Source organism: Lynx rufus, unplaced genomic scaffold (genome assembly GCF_022079265.1).
Source record: "Lynx rufus isolate CCGP_SWC_20201006 ecotype Redwood Valley unplaced genomic scaffold, mLynRuf1.p SCAF_8, whole genome shotgun sequence".
Taxonomy (NCBI): domain Eukaryota; kingdom Metazoa; phylum Chordata; class Mammalia; order Carnivora; family Felidae; genus Lynx; species Lynx rufus.
In genome coordinates this window covers 91,336,902-91,357,370 of record NW_025814896.1, presented here as the reverse complement: position 1 = coordinate 91,357,370, position 20,469 = coordinate 91,336,902, and the positions used below count along the sequence as shown (strand labels likewise).

The 20,469-nt window shown below is 46.0% G+C and overlaps 1 protein-coding gene across 1 annotated transcript in view; it reads right to left on the bottom strand.

Moving 5' to 3' along the window:
- Nucleotides 1-20,469, bottom strand: part of HK2 (hexokinase 2) — a 62,685-nt gene that overhangs the window by 16,923 nt on the left and 25,293 nt on the right. Inside the window, exons 3-7 of the mRNA XM_047068398.1 lie at nt 9,689-9,837; nt 4,807-4,926; nt 4,095-4,190; nt 3,185-3,284; nt 2,714-2,897 (exon numbers count right to left, since the gene is read on the bottom strand). Coding sequence (XP_046924354.1) covers nt 2,714-2,897; nt 3,185-3,284; nt 4,095-4,190; nt 4,807-4,926; nt 9,689-9,837 — 649 coding nt within the window. The remainder of the gene's footprint in view (nt 1-2,713; nt 2,898-3,184; nt 3,285-4,094; nt 4,191-4,806; nt 4,927-9,688; nt 9,838-20,469) is intronic.

Below are 20,469 nucleotides of genomic sequence, written 5' to 3'. Positions count from 1 at the left end.
GTGCAGACAGGTGACAGCTCAGGGGAGGCTGCAGGATCAGGGACGTCTGGGCCATCTCTGTAGGCCGGGGGGGACTTGAACTATGGAGAAAAAAGGCCTTTAGCAGCCAAACTAAACATCCAGGGGATGTGCGACATATTCTGGGACAGCCTGAATTTTAAATAAAGTAAGTTACATGCAGTAAAAGTGACTTTACATTTTTTTTTTCTCTAGCCAGGAAATACTTTTCTAAGATGAAACTTTGTATAGAACCTCAATATTTATATACAAGAGGAAAAAAGGTCAATACGATTAAATCAGGGGTGCAGGCCCAGCAACTCAACATCTCATACTGTCCTCCCTTTGCAAGATCATTTGTGGATTTCTGGAAAACAACCCACAACCCCAGGGGTGGGGTGATGGGCAGGTTGAGCCAGATTAGGAGCTTTAAATGTCAGATGGTCTGGGAATCTGGGAGTGGGACATTTTGGAAGTCTCTGAGCAGGGAGGGGACCAGATAAACGCATGTTTTAGAAAGGCAGAGGCCTGCCCCCAAGCAATCGGCTAACTTATTTTTTCAACACTAGGTGATGCTGTTTTCTTTAGAAGCCAGTCTTTCCGGCTCAAATTGTGTCAGAGAAACTGAAGCTTCACCATTCTTTGTGGCAAAGAAGGCCCTTCCTTGGCATCTAATGATCCGGAGCCCAGAGAGGTGGCCCCCAGGGCCAGCAGACACTAACTAAGCTGGGCTCTAGTGACGAAACCCAGAGCATGAGTGTGGAAGGGACTCTGAAGTCACCTGGTACAACCCACCTGGTATGGCCCTCAGGAAGTGACTGGCTGAAGACCCAGGACAAGGTACGTAGAGCAGAACTGGAGCTAAGTGCAGAGCTCACAACATTGTTTGAGCAGAGGATTCAAGCACCAGCACAGGCACACTGCCTGGGGAGGCAGCCTGGCTCTAACACTAAGGACCTCATGTGTCTGTCTGCCTCGACACCTTTTCCAAAATAGCTAGGAGATAGAGATAGGGGAGGGGTCCAGTGGGGCTCCGAAGTGTGAGTAATTTATAAAAGCTTTCACTCCAGCTTTTTAAAAACACTCTGTTTCAGTCAACATTTAGAAAAATATTTGTTTAGGGGTGCCAGGGTGGCTCAGTCGGTTAAACACCCGACTTCAGCTCTGGTCATGATCTCACGGTTCGTGGGTTTGAACCCCGGGTCGGCTCTGTGCTGATAGCTCGGAGCGTGGAGCCTGCTTCAGATTCTGTGTCTCCCTCTCTCTCTGCCCCTCCCTCACTTGTGCGTGCACACGCGCTCTCTCAAAAATAAACTTTAAAAAAAAAAGAAAAAGATTTGTTTAGAAACACATAAAGAGTGAGAAAAGTTACTCCTGGAGCCCAATAATGACCTCAGGGCTACCTTAGCTGACATTCTGGTATGTTAGCCCAACCTTTGATTTGTCTAAGTCTGAGACAGTGGTGTGCTCCCAAGGCTGGGCTGGCAATTCTGTCTTCTGACCCTTTAAAGGGCATATGGCTCCTCAGAATGGCTTGGGTGTGCCTTGTTCTTAGAGGCAGACATTGAATAAATGACTTTTGGGTCCATAAATTTTCACCGGCCATGGCAGACACAGCCAGTGTGTGCCTATGAAAATTGCAAGTAAGTGGACTCATGCTTGGATACATGGGAGAAGCTTATGAGTTAAATAAACCACGCTTTGAAGAAGTAAGGACTCTCCCTGTAAAGAAAAAGGGTCCCCGTTGCCGAGCTGGCTTATAGAATTGGGCTTTCCTCCCCAAGCAGAGATCTATGCCAGCGGCTTTCCTGCAATAGTCATAGCAACATAGCATAGACCAGAGGGGGCCTGAATTGCTCAAAACATTTTGTAATTGCCTTCGGAGTTTACAGCAATCCCTGTTTCAAGATTGCTAATAGGGGACATTGGGCCAATGTTGGTGTAATAATGAGAGTGAAATAATATTTCGTAACAGTCAAAAGAAACTAAAAATCAAGTCTAGCCAGGCTGGAGAGTATAACACTCAGGGTGCAAAATGTTGGAGGCCCTCCTGGTCCTGTCCACCCAAGAATGCCTGCTGGGCCACAGGTCTAGGAAGCGGCCAAGGAGGCTCCTTAGCTGGCTTTTCCACAGGCCTTGGGTTTGCCTAGAGCTGGGACCGGAGACCCTAGGTCTCCATGGGGCCCAGCTCAGCCCGCAGGCAACTCTACCATATGTCTGAGTTCAGAGCCTCAGCCAGTGTTGAGGAGACAACCGTCTGGCCTCCTACTCTGGGCAATGGAAGAGATGGAAGCTACGACAACAGCATTCAGAGACCCTCCCCCTGGCCACCTCAACATGACTTTTCTTCTGTGACTCACAGACTGTTTCTATGGACAACTTACAAATTTAAGGTGGCAGAAAGAAGAGCAGGGCCAACACTTAGAAAAGGACCTTCTAAAATGAAAGCTCTAAAGGACGTAGACAAATTATTACCTACACTCTGGTTTGTCTGCTTGTTTTATCTGTTTTAGAGCCCTCTCAGCAATTTATAGTCACAATGCTTGTGATGAGCACACCATTCCCATAACCAGTGGCTGCCCCAGCAACCTTTTGGGGATATAAGACTAAAGCAAAAGTGAGAACCACCCCCACCCCAGCCCTGGCCGGATCCCACCTCAGCTCCTGAGCCCACACACCCCCCACAAGCCCGCCACACACAAGGGGTGCTGCTCACAGTTGCTTCCCAGGGTTCAGGGAGCCCATGTCGATCTCCTGATCAAACTCAGTGCGGAAGTCATCAAGTGTGCCGTCGTCCCCAAAGGCCCCCCACTCCATGTTGATACACATCCGCCCCTCGTCGCCCTCCACCATGTCAATGTGGCGCATCTCTTCCATGTAGCAGGCATTGCTGCCCGTGCCTGGCCAAAACAAGGGACTGCTCAGCACCCACCTACACCAGCCTCTCTCCAGCCCCCAGCTCCCTCTTACTCCCCCATCTTGAGACCACCTAGGGTGGTTGGGATTCCCCAGTGCAGGCTCCTGGAGTATCCCAACATGGTCCAGTCCACAACCACCTCCAACCCACAAATCCTGGCTCAGCCCTCTGAAGTGACTGTACCACTCTCTTCTAATATGAATTACAAAGAGTCACGCAGGCCATGGAGCCCTCCTCCCTTTCCAGCCCCCACACCCATTGTTCACTCACCCACAATGAGACCAATCTCACAATTCTGGTCATCATAACCACAGGTCATCATGGTCCCAACTGTGTCATTCACCACGGCCACAATATCAATATCAAAGTCCTACAGGGATAAAAGCGGAGCTCTGACCTTCACCATCACAGAAAGGTTGCAATTGTGAAGATGGAGATAAAAAGCAGCAAGGCACAGAGCTCAAGTGCATTAGGGCTGCCTCCTTACTGACCCTACTTGAAGCCAAAGAAGGTTAGAGCTGGGAATTGGGCTCAAATGCAGTCTGACAGCAGCAACTCACTCCCCACCCTGCATGTCCTCAGCATGGAAGCCACCGCCCTGCAGTCTAGTTTACAGACACTACTGCACTCACAAGAGCCCACTTTGTCATTGTTGTCCCCTTCTCCTTCTCTCTCTTCTTTTCTCTCTCTCCCTCCCTCCCTCCTAACTTCTGTGACCAGGCCTTTATCTTGTTCTCTCTCTGCCTCATTCCATCCTAATGCCAACATCATCCCAACCTTCTTAATTGAAAATGATATTCAAGTCTTCTTCAGGTTAAAGACTGAAGGGTTTTTCCTGTACTGAGACTAAGATTATTTATCCATCGTGATAATCTGAAGACCCAGAAGCATCTGATTATATGTAAGATTATCAGTGTGGCAATCATTTTGCAGTATATGGATGCAAAATCATTATGAGACATGTCTTAAATTTAGCTGTATGTAAACTATATCTCAATAAAACTGGAAAAAAATTAAATCTTATTAGGTAAACCTAGCAGAGAAGGAAGAGAAAACCTCTCCTTAAGAACCACAAAAAGGTTCTCATGCTGATTTGGGAACAGACTAGGAAAGATTTCAGAGTGGACCCATAAGAATGTAAAGAGCCTCCAGACCCCAAGCTCCTGCCTCCCCAACTCACCCCTCTCCTCTGGATGGCCTTCCGGATCAGAGTAACCACGTCTTTGCCTTCCACGCCACTGGACTTGAACCCCTTGGTCCAGGAGACCAGGAAACTCTGGAAAAGGACCAAGGAATGAACACTGACCACACTACTCAAACAGCCATTAGTGAGTGGAGACCTCTGCCATGGAGCTAAGCTAAACTACAGCCGTGCTTAAATATTTGTACTGCTTCCTGACTAGCCTAGGAAAACGAAACTGGGGCCTCATCAAAGACCCAGAAAGAAGATTAAATGAATGATTCCTTCATGACCTACTGCCCCCAAGAACTGAAAAGAACAGGCTATAGAAATGCCAAAATCAGATACTCTTATCATTAACTCCCCAGGCATCTTTCTTCCAAGGATCTTTATTATGATACTCTAGATCAAAGGAGTTCCTAATTTCTCATTCCTGTTTCCCTACAAGGGATAAAGATAATGTACTTCATATTGTTCTTTGAGGGAAGAGTGATAAAGACCCTCCCCCCCCCCCCGCACTTCTGATACTTCACCATCCCCCCCCCCAGACCTACATACACTCACCCAGAAGGACAGAACTCTTAATACTCAAACCTCATCCAAACAACCATCAGAGCCGCCTCTAAAACCACAGCAGCAACTGGCTCAAAGTTCATCCCAGACCTCCCAGCCCAATGAATGAAGCAACAAGGGTCTAAAGAACTCATCTTACCTCATCTAGCTTCGTTTGGACACAGGGGAATGAGAAAGTAAAACCCAAGGGGAGCTTCTTGTCTTTGATTTGTAGCTTATCCATGAAGTTAGCCAGGCATTCAGCAATGTGGTCAAACAGCTAAGGGCACACAACACAAGAAGATGAGAAGGGAGGGAGAATAACATGGAGATTAAAAGCATACATACCATACATACACATTGGGCTCGGCAAGGAACTAGCTGAATGTGTGCAAGATACATATCCCTTCTGAAGTCTTAATTTGCTCATCTATAGAATGAGGGTGACAACTGTACCTGCCCTCAGAGTTACCACAGGGATTAAATGAGTCACACATATAAGGACTTCACAGCAGTTAGTGCTGATTAAATACTGTCTTCCACTCAAACTATTTATCCAAACCACTGTCAACATAACCCTGTGAGGCAGGGGAAATCATAGCTAAAGCTAGTCAGAAAGTCATCACATACCCTGGGAACAGAACATCCTTTGGTGGCTCTGCCAGAACACTCCTTGTCATGGGTGCACAGCTGACTGTCTCAGAAAGGACAGCCCGTCTTACTGCCAAGAAGTATTCTAGCATCCCTGTCTCTTGTGACTGGGGAGGGAATGGGACATTCTCTGGTTGGCATTCATAGAATGAACTTAACAAAATAATAATAATAATAATAACAACAACAACAACAACAATAACCCATATTTTTCTTCCATTCTAGAAAAGTAATTTCCTAGGAACATTTCAAAGAAGTATCTTTGTTTTTTAACTTCAAAATGAAAAACCCAGTAAGTCCATGAAGAGCACTGAAGAATGTATAGGGTTTTATGGATGGGCAGCCTCACAACTGTGACCATGCCAAGCAGGACCCACAGCTTCTAAGAAAAAGCTGTATTTACAATTATCCAGGCTTTCGATCAGTCCCAAGGCCTATAGCCCCATAGCTTCCTTCTTGCCCACTGAGCATCCTCAAAGAGAGGGAGTGACTCCCTCCAGATGCTTAGAGGCTGAGGCCAGGGGCATTCTGGTACAAAAAGTAAGCAGAGGCCAAAGAGACTAAATAGGTGCCATGGGCCAGGTTGACCAGATGGCAAAATCTAAAAGCCAAGGGGGATGGATGAAAATATAACTTTTCCTTTCCAGACAGAAGCAAGGAAGATCCCACTAAACCAGAGGTTCCCAAAATGTGGTCCTAGACCAGCAACAACACCACCATCATACTCTAAACATAAATTCTGAAGCCCAAACCTAAACCTACTGAATCAAAAACTGCAGGGGTGAGGCCCTCCAGGTAATCCTGAAGCAGGTTTGAGAACCACTGCCCTAAACCCCAAAAAGTATTTGCATTTACAAAGGAATTAAGAGGTTGCAGGTGGCAGGGTAGGCTGAGAGGCCCACTGGCTCCCCAGATGTCTGGGGTATGCTCAGTGGGAGTGATCCAGGAAGACAGGCCAACCCCATCTAGAAGGTGGCCAGCTCTAACAATGTCCTGCATTGATCCTGCCCCTCTGTCTAATCACATGCAAAATTAACCTCAGCTGATGCTGAAACTCTCAATCTCCAAACCAAAACATTCTCAAGAGCAAAAAGATTGGGCAATGACAAAGCTCTCTCACGAAGAGGATCACCAATGCACAAGTGCTAATTACCTTGAGCAGAAGCCAAGTATTTTAATATGACATAGGGTTTTTAGATAGATACTCAACAAGTTCTGATTTTCTGTTGGGAAGTTGATCAGAGACAAAATTTACAAATCACCAACTCCCAGCACCTTCTTCCTGGTACTCTAGTCATCAGAGATGAAGAGGGGGAGCTTTAGAAGGGGGGAAAAGCAAAATGGTTTCCCTCATCCAGCCCCGATCCACTGCTCCCTTTCCAACTGTGTTGCCAACGAGGAAAGGCAGTGAAGAGGCACTAAATTATATGCTGCCTGATACAGTAGCCACTAGCCACCTGTTATCTTAATCACTTAAAATGCTAAAAAATTTAATAGTTACTTCTTGAGTCACAACACTAGCCATATTTCAAGTGCTCAATGCCACTAGTAGCTAGCTAGTGGCTTCGATATTGCACAGGGCAGATACAGAACAGTTCTACCATTGCAAAAAGTTCTACTAGACAGTACTTGGTTAAGCAAGAAAGAGCAGACCATCAGCTTCCTTAATTGGAAGACTATCTCCTTTTCTATTAGCTGATGATCTAAGGATAAGATACTGGGAGAAAGAGCTAATACCTTCCTGCCATAAAAAGTCTCAAAGGGCATCATTTCATAAGGTTAGAATGGTTTCCTTTTCCTTATTGGTCTCAGAATCTGTTCACTCCCCTTCCCATAAGATACACTTTAAAAATCTAAAGTGGCCACTATTACAATTTGCAATTCACTGCTCTCAAGTGCAAGTTCATGTGCCTGAAGACAGATTTTATCCAGGAACCCACACTGTCCAGGTTCACAGATCCTCAGAAACCTTTGCAAGTTTAGGGTTTGGTGATTTGGTCTTGGTTTTAATGAAACTTTACGTTTAAAATCCATTTGTTCTCCTCCCAATTAAAAGACTGATACCTACCATCCAAAAAAAAAAGGAAAAGGAAAATATAGGGAGAAAAAAAAGCACCAGCAATTCCACCACTAAAATATCCACTATAAATTTCGTTCCAATCTTCTTACCAACTGGTTTCTGCTTCAAGCGTATAGTATTCTTTCCCTTCCTTAGGGTGAAATAAACACCTATATTTTCTCCTAATTTTCTTAGGTTTCATTTTTATTTAGCACTTTTCCACTTATTCAAAACTTTTAAAATATCACAATAGCTTTATGTTTCTTCCCGGTGGATCTCAGATGTTTTGTTTTGTTTTTTTTTTTTAATTTGGACTAAACATTGTCTGTATGTCCTGGAGCTATGTGAGAGCTCAAATCTCAGTCTCAAGGACTTTGCCTCCCTTGTCCAACCCCAGCATTAAAACAAGGAAAGCAGATTTACCCTCAGAGCTGTACCCAGGGACAAATAAAGAGTCTAAAAGTATCTCCCCCACATGATCTACTTGTGGTCTGAAATTTCCTTCTGAGGAGGTGGCCCAGTGTGGTGAGAACCATACACTAGGCCCCACCTCTTCTAAACTCTAAGGCCTAAGAAAAGGTGACCACACTGGAAGGGCATCTTATTGGATTTCATTTCCTCCATTCACTCTTTTATTGCGTACACACTGGGTAGAAAATACAACAGGAATAACCACTGCTCAAGCTGAGAGTGATCCCTATAGCAGTGCTATCATCCAGGAATGTCTTCAGTGATTGGACTGAGAGAAGTTGAAGGAGCAGGAAGAACACCCCAAGGAAGGTTCTTGCAGAGCAGCTGAAAGGGGAGACCAGGTTCCCTGGACACCCAAGAGCAGAGAATAATGCTGGACCCGTGGCTGATACCCACCACCTGGCCAGATACTTCTGGTGTGGTGGCAGTGAGAGTCCCCTCTCTAGAAGGGATCCCCTGGGGGAACTCTTGGGAGGGACAGCCCCCAAAGGGCCTGCCCCACAAGATTTCTTGTCTGTAGGAGCACCAGCCCCTTCAGGGGGCACCTCCTACTCTGGAAGCAGGGCAGGTAGTCAGGATCTAGGACCACCATGTTGCCTAATTCCAGGAAGCACCACTCACATGGACCACATCGTGTGGCCTACCAAGTGGACAGAGCCCCCTAGAGTTGTGCAGATGCAGGTTCTAATGTCATCAATCGGGCTTTGTGTTGTGCCTCTGGCCCCAACCACCCCTATGACCTAAAGCCAAGTCATTCACTCAATCTTTTAAAACGCAATTCCACATCTATAAAGCAGATAACATGAACACTCAGCCTCACAGGGCCAGCATGAGGACAAAAAGAGGAAATGCATACAAAAAGCTTTTGCTCAGCCTGACACACAATGGGTCATCATGTGTCAGCTCCTCCTCCTCCTGACAGTCACTCATCCACTTCAACCCACTTATGACCTTCTGTGAGGGGTGGGGTGTGTGACCTGGTGGTCCAGCTGTGCTGTAAGCCCCGGAGGGGAGAGGCCAGGACTTTAATTCCCAGCAAGGATCACTGCCCAATGCATAGTAGAAGCTCAACATATGTTTGGAGACTATCACAGTGGCAATTCCATCCTTGCTCCTTTTTTTCTGGCTGTTACTGAGAGGATTCTTTCTTGGATTTCACATTTCTTCTGCATTCACTCCTTTGATTGTTTAGATGCTCTAGAAGCCACAAAGATATGGGGATGACCAAGCAGGATTTGGGGCAATATGTCCACTGCAGTGCCAGGTGGGACAGACTGGATTTTGATGCTTTCTCAATAGGCTTCCATCCCTGTGTGCAAAACCTCTTCTGTTTTAGACAGTCAAGAAGAGAAAGAGCAAATAACCACAAAGGTAAAGGGCCAACTTCCATTTTCATGTGATGCTACGGTAGCAAGTATACACCAAAGAGGGCTGCAGAATGACCACAGTGGCAGGTGGCGGTGTCAAACCACAACTGTGTCTTCTGACTTGCTATTCAGCGGCACCACTGCCAATCACAGGCGTCCGGCAGCGTGGGCCCAGCGTCCTGACAGCAGATTTTCACTGGTAACCAGCCCACGCAAGCAGACCTCAAAAGACATGGCAAATCAAAACACCACCTGCTATGGTACATCTGGACCCCGGGGCCTCATTCACACGTTCCCTGCTCTCTGGCCCGCATGCACCTCTCCTGATGGAGGCGCCCCACTCAACCTCCAGGCATAGAAAGGGATCACCAGGCAGACATACGCCAGGAAACCTGAACCTTAGTCAGGGTCTCCTTCCCCCAGACAGAGGAAGAATAGAGTCTGCTCCCATGGGGCCCAGAGTCCCAGTGGCCGCTCTGAGAGAAGGGTCATACCTGGGTGCCGCTGCCTCGCATGAGGTCCTCAGGGATGGCATAGATCTGGTTCTCCATCTCGACCTTCTGGAGCCCATTGTCTGTTACTCTTACACGAAGCACACGGAAGTTGGTCCCCCCAAGGTCCAGAGCCAGAAACTCTCCATGTTCTATAGAGAGAGGAAAGGCCACTATTAGTTTAGGAAAGACAAGATCTCCACAGAGACCAAGACTCAAAACCCATGAGTCCCTCCATAAACACTGGTCATCCCCCAGTGATGGAGTGGCCAAGGGGTCTTACTTTTTTCCATAAACAATTATGATGATCTGATTCTTTTTCTTAATGCACCTTTATATTACTTTTAGAATTCACACAATGAGGGGTGCCTGGGTGGATCAGTCGGTTAGGTGTCTGACTTCGGCTCAGGTTGGGATCTCGAGGTTCGAGAGTTCAAGCCCCGCATCAGGCTCCATGTTGACAGCTCAGAGCCTGGAGCCTGCTTGGATTCTGTGTCTCCCTTTCTCTCTGAGCCTCCTCCACTTGCGCTCTGTCTCTCTCTCTCTCTCTCTCTCTCAAAAATAAAATAAACATTAAAAAATAAAAAATAAAAATTCACACAATGACACAGCCTCACATCCAATGATAGGGTACCTACTCCCTCACAAGAGCTAACTATTTCCCAGGGACTTTCAGCCAAGTCCCCATCAAGCTCAAGGGGCCCATCAAGCTCCGTACCAGGAGTCCACGCCTCAGTTTTGCTCTTCGTGCCCCAGGACACCCAGCACACTGCTATAGGCCTATGGGCCCCTGGGTCTTCAGCCAAATTGTGGTCCCCACACAAAATTTACTTTTTAACGTTTGAATACAATGATAGCAATATCCTATGGCAGGATAAGAGGGTCATGTGATGACGCGACTGGGATCCAATGGCTATAAATTAAGAGGCCTAGCAAACCAGCCAATCAGGTGCCCCCCAAAAAGATCCCAGGCTTATTAGAATGTGAGAGAATGCTGACCCAAGGGTATGTAAGACAAGAGTCAGGCCACTCAGCTGATCCACGCAGGCAGGCTACAGAGAGGGGATAAAGGGGGGACAGGGAGACTCCACAAACACAAGTGGGTCAAGATCTTCAGGTGTCACCAGGAAGGCACAGTCCCTCCTCCCCAGGAAACGAGCAGTGTCGACAGGAAACATCCAGATTCCAGACAATAATACAGCTGGTTGCAGGGACACGCTCCATTGTATGGCACAGAACAAAAGTGCTGAAGAGGCGCGGAGGCCAGAGCCAGGGCTGGGGGCTGGCAGGGCAGGCAAGGGCTGGGGGAGGTGGGCTCACTCCCTCAGCAGCCTCCCCCACAAGCAGTGGTTCCACCAGTCTTCCACTGCCCTGCCCCACACCTTCTCGAAGGAAACAGAATTATTTCCTAGGGAATTCACTTATTGGCATATTTGTCAACACTCAGCCCATTTCCAGGTGGGTGACAGCCACTTAAGTACAGCAGAATGGATTGGGAGGGGCAGGGAAAAGCTCGGACTGAATGAGCCAACATGGATCCATTCTGTGCCCAGGCCCTCTCAGCAGCAATAACTGGCCCTGAGAAAAGCTACTTCTGCCCGGCTCCCTGAGGGCACAACCCACAGCCTAAGAGCACACAACTGTGGTCTGGGAGTAGCAACATACAGAGCCTGGCTCTGGAGCCCACGTTACCTGTGTTAGAACTCTGGCCATGCTGGCCATGGCAAGTCCCTGAGCTTCAACTGCCTCATCTCTGAAATGGGAACATCATAGTTCAGGTGGTTGTTATGAGGGGAAAAACTAGACACTGTGCCTTAAACACCCAGCACAGTGCCGAGAACTTAGGACACACTCCATAAATACTAGAAACTTTCCATCCAGGCCTCCACACACTGCCCACCCCCACACCGGCGTCCCCCAGGCCCACTGTTAGGGCTGCCGCTCAGACTGAAAAGCTAAATCACCCTCACCAGCGGGGACAGAAGGAACCTGTCCAAGAAAAGCCATTGGAACCTGCCCCAGTGACTTCAGCATTCCTCCTCTGGGGCGCTACTTTTCAGTCCCCTCTCTGGCATCTGGAGAGCCTCCCAACCCCACCAGCTACAGCTGTTAAATAGCTGGGGCAACATCAACCCCACCTGGGGTGACTCTGCCCCTCTCGTGGCCATGGGCGACTTTTCCAGGCACTCCAGTTCTGAGCCTCCCCTGGTAGTGGGAACCCAGCCAGACTGCAGGAAAAGCTATGTGGTGGTTGTCATGGGGGATGAAAAGGAAAATCAAAGATGAACTGCCTGCATCAGCACTCTGTAGCCTAGGATGCATGCAATGCGCTGAATCGGCGACCACGGGGGTCATGATTCAAGGCCAGCCCAGCCTCCGTTCCCAGGAAGGAATGTCATCCCTTGCTTTCTTTTCAGACTCTGCCGGAACAGACATTCCTCTGCATCCCTCCTCCCCGGCACCCCTTCTGCAAACACATGGGATCACAACTACCACAGCCAAGGACTGTACTCCTTCCAGGGTCTAATGTCTCTGAGGCAGACCCAGCACCAGGACTCCTGGAGCTAAATCCTAAGGTGACCTCGTGGGACAGTGGACAGACCCTTCCTAGTGCTCACCCCACACCATGAGTGAGAGGCTCCCACAGAGCAGTGGTGAAGGGCTGGGCCTTCAGAGATGGGCAGACAGGCTTTGTTTTGAATTCCAGCTCAGCTTCCTCACTACCTATGTGGCCTCTGAGCATGTCACCTCACCTACAGAACATGGCCCCTAATGCTGACTTCTCCCACGGGTTGTGAGGCAGACATGAAATACCAAACACACTATGCACAAATATGTAGGTTCACAGTAAACCATCAATAAAACTACTGTTCTATTCTTTTGTTGATTATGTAGTTCTTCTCAGGCCCTCCAATCCCTACCTATACCTACTCAAGTGGCTCAAGTCCCACCTCCACCGTGAACCTTCTAGGACATTCCAGAAGCCGAGAGCAGACAGAGGAGTGTATGATGGAGCATGAAGGAGCATCACATCTATGGGCCTGGGACCGTCAGACTAGACAGGGTGGGGGTGGGAGCAAGGCTCTAGGGCCGGAAAACATGCCCACAGTAGGTTTCTTAAAGTGCACAGCCATGTGACAGAGGACCCAATAAGGTCCAGAGAAATCATTCTGCTGAATTATAGCTGGTAACATATTTGAGGCAACATATTAAGAAAACATCTCCTATTGCATTTGCTCGTTGATGGTTCATTTGTTAAACAAAATGTCTGAATACCAACCGGTTTATACATGAGACCATCAGGTCAGAGGTAAGGTTTCTTTCATTGTTGAGCATGCTGTTATGTCTGGAAAGCAATTTAACTTTCTAAAAATAGTAAAATATGAACATCTGATTTTTTTCTAAAAAAGCTCAAACAGTACAAAAGTGGGAAAAACAAAAAGCAAATCTCTTTTCTTCTCCAAATAATCACTATTAATGTTTCTTGGGTGTCCTTAGGTACATTTATTTTATAAAGACAGTGGAGGCTGTTAACAGACACATTCAAAGAAAGGGGTTGGAATTGCTGGCTCTAAGGATGTTGTGTTTTTAATTTGGAAGACATTGCCTACAAGTTCATGCCTAAAAGTTCTCAACAATTTCCACACAAACCAACAGCTAAGTTTTGTTCTCACCAGGGTCTCATGTTATGTGGCAATTAATCTTTGCCAACTTCTTTGGTCTAAGTGGTATCTCCTTTTTTAAACTTGGTTTCCTTCTTTTGTGTAAGGTTACACTTTTTGAATTGTTAACTGGCCTTTGGAATTCCTTGTTCTGTGAACTTTCTAGTCACATCTTTTGCCTTTTTTTAAAATACATTCATTATTTTCTTAATAGCCTAAAAGAACTCTTTGTATATTAAAGAAAATAGTTTTTTGGTTGTATATTTATAATTATTTTTTCCAGTTGGATATCTGTCTTTTCATTTTATTTGCGGCATTTTTGGCATGCAGAAACTTTTTAATTTTTATGTTGTCAAAGTATTTGTGGTTTCTGGGTTTTAGGTTTTGTCCATAGAAATTCTGAAGATTACAGTAGTAGCCCTCCCTTTCTAACACCCCCCAACTCCTAAATGTGGCCACCACCGCTGCTAAAATAAAGGAAGTGAAGTTCCACTTGAGGTTTATTTGAAAGATCAAATTAATCTTCTGTATTTCTTTGTTGTTGTTGTTGTTGTTGTTGTTGTTGTTGAAGCTCCCCCACCCCAACCATCGCTCACAGTAGGCACTTTGCTAGGGGCACCCAGCTGCTCGCCACATGGCCACCATTTTCCCTTGGCCACCATTTTCGTGTAAATTGGCCCAGGTGGGAGAACCCCCTTCATAAAATTCAGCTGTGGAGAATGTGGGCATTGATCCCACTACTTCTCACATGCTAAGCAAGCACTCTACCATTTGAGCTAATTTCTCAGCTCCCGCTCTATTTTTTTTAAGGTGATTTTATAGCAAAATGAAGACAGAACCCCATCTTCATCTCTCTCGTCCCTGGGACAGAGTTCAGACTTCATCATTGGCATCTGGATGACTGTGGTAATGAAACAATGGAAAGGCAGAGGCAGGTATAAGGGAGATTGAGTTGACTGAGAGCCCAACACGTAGGTGTTTTTAATGGAAGATAAACTAACATTTGTTAAATGATGGTCACTTTGTTTATAAGCATTAGCTCATTAATTACCTCAGCAACCCTATGGGGCATTAAAATCCCAATTTTCCTGATGAAAAAACCAAGACTCAGGTCAAGTAACTGAAACCAAGATTCATAATTCAGGTCTGGTTCTCTAGCAAAGTTTTTCTATTGTGATGAGCAAGGAGGTTCCTTCATGGGAAAGTTGTAAATCCTCAAATAAGGAATTCTTCTTTAATAATGCCAAAAGTATATAATGCCAGAGGTCACCAGCAACCTCCAAGCTGGCCTGGGTGTCAGAGGAAGTGATACTGTAGTTCATAAATTGAGTCATTTGATTAAGGTCACGCAGGGATAAATGACTGCTGGGTCCATCTGACCTCAGAGCCCGTGCCTATCCCACTGCACCATACCCATGTCTCTCGTTCCTGGAAGCTGAGGAGGACCTGGCACAGAATCCAGGATGAGGCAAATAAGCCTCAGAAAGCCTGAAAAAGAAAGCAAAGACACCCTAATCTTTTATCAGTGACTGCAGTCCATCTCCACCCCCCACCCCCAGGCCTGCTGGATGGCCAAGTGCTCTCAGACTTGAATGGGAGCTGGCAGACACACATCCTCTGGCCAGAGGTGAAGCGTCCTTCTCCCCCAGGAGCCCAGAACCTTCCAAAGCTTGTTAATGCAGGCTTTTTTGTAGCCACAAGTTGCTGCCATCTCAGACAATCACATAGAAACTCTGTTCCCACCAGGCCCTCTCTGCTGAAGGTCCTCCTAATTAAAAGCATTTCCCTCCAAAACCAGACAAGAGAAGAGATTCCAACCCTCTTCTGAAAGAAAACAAGGACTCAAAGAAGAGCTGCTGGCACCCAGTGAAGAGGAACTGGCGACAGGGGCATTAAGTCACACCACCCTCCAATCCCCATCAAACTGCCCAACAGTTAGGATCCGAGGTGTTCTGTCTGGCAGAGTGTGTTTGCTGACTCATTTCCCATCCTGGACTACCATTCTGCCCACTTGCAGTGAGGCTCTTATCAAATACATAAGGTCAGCAAGATAAAAGGGTTTCAATTTCTCCTGGGAACTCACCTGTCTCAGGGAAAGGCTGAGGAAAACTAAAATGGCATTAGACTGGCCACCTGAACATGACAGTCCCCATCAGGTTCGTGGATCAGACACCAGAATGTGTCGGAGCAGGCCGTAACTCCCTCATTGTTAACAGCACACAAATACGTGGCCTGTACCTGGCAATGTCCACACAATTTTTGAGGAATGAAAGGCAAGGGCCAACTGAATTTTCCAACAGGATCTATTTTCAATCATTAAGTACTTGTCACTAATTAAAATAGCTCTACCACCTGTTCCTCCCAGCAGCACTTGCAGCACTGCGCCCACCAGTGCTCTAACAGTGACTTGCAAACAGCTTTGGTTTGGTTTTGTCTTTTGAAGCAACAGTGACCTTCGTCAAAGGCAACCACATTCGTTTAGAAGGGGCAGTGCCCTGCAGGGTTATGGTTGGAGCCAGAGCCCAGTCCCCTCACCCCAGAGCTTCTTCAGAACCACAAGCTCCAGAAGCCTCTTTCTGAATAAGCGGCTTTTACGCAGCATTCCCAGAGTTCTGGGATCCTTGAAGGTGGTGAAGTCTGGCCTCGGTGGGTCAAGGAAGGCCAATCAAGGTACAACCTCACCCCCCACCTCCTCACTTCCAATTACATCTCTTTCCTCTACTTTCACTGTCTTAGATATGGGGTTCTACATAAGATTTCATTTTGTTTAAGGTTGGGAATGGGGTCCACTACTAAAACCAACATTTTAAAAATCACTATGTTGAGAGTCAAACACTGAAAATCTATTCTAGGCCCTGCCAACAAAGTGCCTCCCAGTCTGCAACCAGCTATTTCAACACTGGGCACTGAACACAACACTCACCGCTTCTCGGCTACCTGGTGCTGTGTGCAACCCAGTACCTGACCGGACGGGGAGAAAGGAAGTAGTTAGATGCACTGTGGCTAGTACATGGTAGGAGCACCAATAAGAAGGAATGATTGGTTGCTTGGACAAGGACGGCTTCTTGGGAAGCAACACAAGACAGCCAGGTCTGAGAGGATGGGATGAAGTTGCCAGACATGGAAAGGGGGACATACATAAGGGTGCGGAGGTTGATGGTGTGTTCAGGGAATGGCACATCAGGAGTGGTTGCAACGTAGGGATCCTACAGCATGGCTACATATATGTAGCAAATGCCAATGCCAAGAACGCCGGATTTTAAGCACAGGGTTGGCTTTGTTTTCAAGAGGTCTTCAGTAGCACTGTGGACGACGGGTCTAGAACCAGAGCTGGTGAGGAGGATGCCACAAGACTCTTGGGCCAAGCAATGATGAAGCCCTGGTTTCCAGGACTATGTACAATAGTCAACCACCTCTGTTTGCTCAAGATTGACATGGGACTTTCAGTGCTAAAACTGGGAGCGTGCCAGGCACACCAGGATGGCTGGTCACCCCAGGGCCATGTTATATCCAACCATAAGGTCATCCCTTCTTGTCATCTAATGCCAGACACATGCAGCCTTGAACCATGAGGTAGGTCAAAGACACATATCCACACTTTCACATCCAGTCCCTGAAATGGCCCTTTCATAATTCAATGCCCCAAAAGGGAGTAGCTCCTGCCTGCCCTGCCATAGCAAGAACACCTCCAGGGGCCCCAGATGACTGCACTGAACATTCAATCTTCTTCCATGGAGTAGCCCTGGGTTGGAGATCCTGTTTATTCTTTAGTTTTCAAGGGCCTGCTAGCATACTGCAATAGACTGCTCTAAGAATGTATGGCATGGTCTCCAACCCAGGTCCTGGATAGGTAATCCAGCAAAACTATCTTTGGCAGACACAGGTTTTGAGGCATGTTATTTCCCATGTACCTGGAACCACCACAGCCACTACCACATCTGGCAGCCTTTTTTTAAGCCCCAAGATCCCTGCTACCCCATTACCATACAATGCTGGACCCCACTCAATAGCTCAGAAATAAAGTAACTCCATGTTATTAAAGGTATCAAATGACACAGTCAATGCTGGGTCTACAGCAATCAAGGAATGGGGTAATCTGATCTTCTACGCCATTGGTCTTCTAATCATTTAAGCAATAAGATGCCAAATGCCAAAATGTAAAACTGGAGAAAAACAGAGCTGCACCAATTGAAGGAAAGGGGCTGGAGGACATAAACACATTAGGTGCCCCCCAAACCTCCCAGAACACCACCGGAAAGCACCATCCTGGTGTTTTGATACTCAGGAAACGTTTCTTAAGCTCGAAATATGTTCCAGTCACAGAAGTGTTGCATTCACTCCATAGATGTGAAACCACCCTTCAAAGGATTAAAATATGTTTCAATACTTTGTAGGCTCTGAGTGTGTTAAGATTTTCAGGCAGGCAGACCAGGGGTTCAAATCCGGTTTTAACGTATATTAGTCATACAATTTCAAGTAAATTATTAGAAACCTGACACTCGAGTTTCATCATCTGTTAAAATGGAATAGCAATAACCTTCTCTCTAGCCAGCACCACCTCTCCACTCCCCAAGGCACAGGGTGTGCACGTGCGCGCACACACACACACACACACACACACACACACACAGTTTTGGGCCAAGATCCAATGCAATGAACGTGTGAGGTGTTTGGCACAATGCCGGCCACATGTAAATGTTTAATAAACTCTAGCTACTATATTATATGAAGGCCTCTTATCAATACAATCTTTGGCTTATTCCAGGCACCATAAAAATCCACTAACTTGTGTTGTGTGCTGGTTGATCTGACTCCACTGCACGCCTGTTGATATAATGCTGAGCAACCAAGATAAGGACTCCTTTCAGGTTTTAACAGCCTCTGTGCAACCTATCAGCAGCCTAGTTTTTATCATATCATGTGCTTGCATTACATGACTGAGTATCATTCTATAATCATTTCATCTGTGTAAGCCTTACCTCTCCAAGGACGATTTTCACTCTTCAGAGGCAGGGCGCAAGGCAGCTCAGCATAGTGCTGCCTCACAGAGGACCAGACTCGGTGGGGACTCTTTGGAGCCAAACTGAAGAGGTAGACCTGAGTTACTAGGAGAATGAATGCACTGTGCTAGCAGGGGGTGGAGGGTGAAGGTGGCAGATAAGCATAAAATGCACTGCTTGGGATGTGCCTAAGTACCCAAGCATTGGCACACAGCTGGCTGGCTTAAAATCAAACCCTTCCATTTGTTCCCTATGTGACTTTGGGCAAGTTGGCTAATCAAACAAATCTGGTTTCTTTTTCCATATAATGGGGTTCATAGTGCCTCCCACTGGGTCACTGTCAGAATTAATGGGATTGCTCAAATACAGTGCTCAGCACAGTAGCTGGCATTTAATAAGCCTACAGTTGTAATATCACCATCACCATCATCATCATCATCATCATCATCATCATCATCATACCCTACTCTCCAAGGAGTTCAATCTGGCTAGATAGTAAAGATGTAGTCACCTGTGAAAATAATTAACAATTTAGGGAAGTGGGGAATTATCAGATGATCAATACAGCAAAGCCTTCAACTCACTCTGCCTTACAAGGCATTTTTATATCTAAACAATCTTGCCTAACAAGAGGGTGATAAAAACACTACAAAGATATTTTATTTCTAAATTGGGACTTGCATCTGAAAAATTCGTAGATTCTCGTGTGGGTTGTACTTGAGCTTCTTATTTTGACGGTACAAAGCCAACCCGTATTTATGATGTATTTACAAAGATGCTAGTCCAATTTGCTCTAGGAACTTTTGTTCAGCAACATGAGCTGATGTAAATTATGAACCTAATGGGCATGGAGTGAGGACTACATCTGCTTAAATCTTTAAACCCAAACTCTTCACCTCTGCCATTCACTGGCCATGTGTGACCTTGGCAATCACCAACCTTCTTTTAGCCTCAATTGCCTTATTTTTAAATTGGAATGTCTCTCTGACAGAGTTTGCATGGAGAATAAAACTGATTATTTATGTGAATAGCCTATCACAGACATTGTGGATACTCATTAAATGGTATCAATTATTCTTACGTTAACTCTTAAGATGCAACTGTCCTCTGAAAGCCACATCCCTGTGATGTATGCAGTAGGCCCCCCGACAGGACTGCGGGTGGGGCCGCACCACAACACAAGCACAGCCGTAGTTTAGGTTAGGGCTGCCTCCAGAGAGGTCACAGATGATGGGGTCCCTGGCAGATACAAATGAATGCTTTCTTTATTCAATGCTGTACTGCAAAACACAAAAGAAGGGAGGGGAAGGGTATAGAAAACAAATATTGGTAAGGATAAGGGAAAAGCAGAACTCTCACATTGTTGGTAGGAGTGTAAAATATAAAATGGAATGGGGTTCAACCACTTTGGGGAAGGTCTTGCAGTTTCTTAAATATACACCAAACTTTACGACCCAGAAATCCCACTGCTAGTTTTTGACCTAAGAAAATGAAAACGTGAGTCCACAAAGAGGCTCGTGCAAAAATGTCCACAGCTGCTTTAGTTCTAATAGGCGAAACCTGGAAACAGCCCAGGTGTCCATCAGTATGCATGTCATATAGGATTCCAATCATACCATGAAATCAGCAACCAAAAGGAATGAAATACTGATTTACACAACATGGATAAAGCCGACATTATAATGGATAAATGAAGCCTTGCACAAAGAGTAAATACCGAATGGCTATATTTATGGAAAGTTGTACAACAGGCAAAACTAATACACATGGAAAATTTTAACGTTATTGCTTCTGGGGTCAAGGACAGGGATTGCCTGGGAAGGAACATGAGGGAACTTTCTGGGCTGATGGTAATATCCACTATCTCAGTGGAGGTTGTATTAGATATATACACTGTATTACAAGTATTATGTATTTGTCAACTCATCAGATGATACTTACAATTTGTCATTTCATTGTATGTAAATTTTACATTAAAAACAACAAATATTGAAATCTAGTTAGTAATGTGCATATTGAAGTTTTAGGGTTGAAAATAAACTGATTTCTGTCATTTACTTTGCAAATGCATCAAATAAAACAAGAGGGACTGATGGGTTAGGACTGAGGAGTTTGGTAAGGC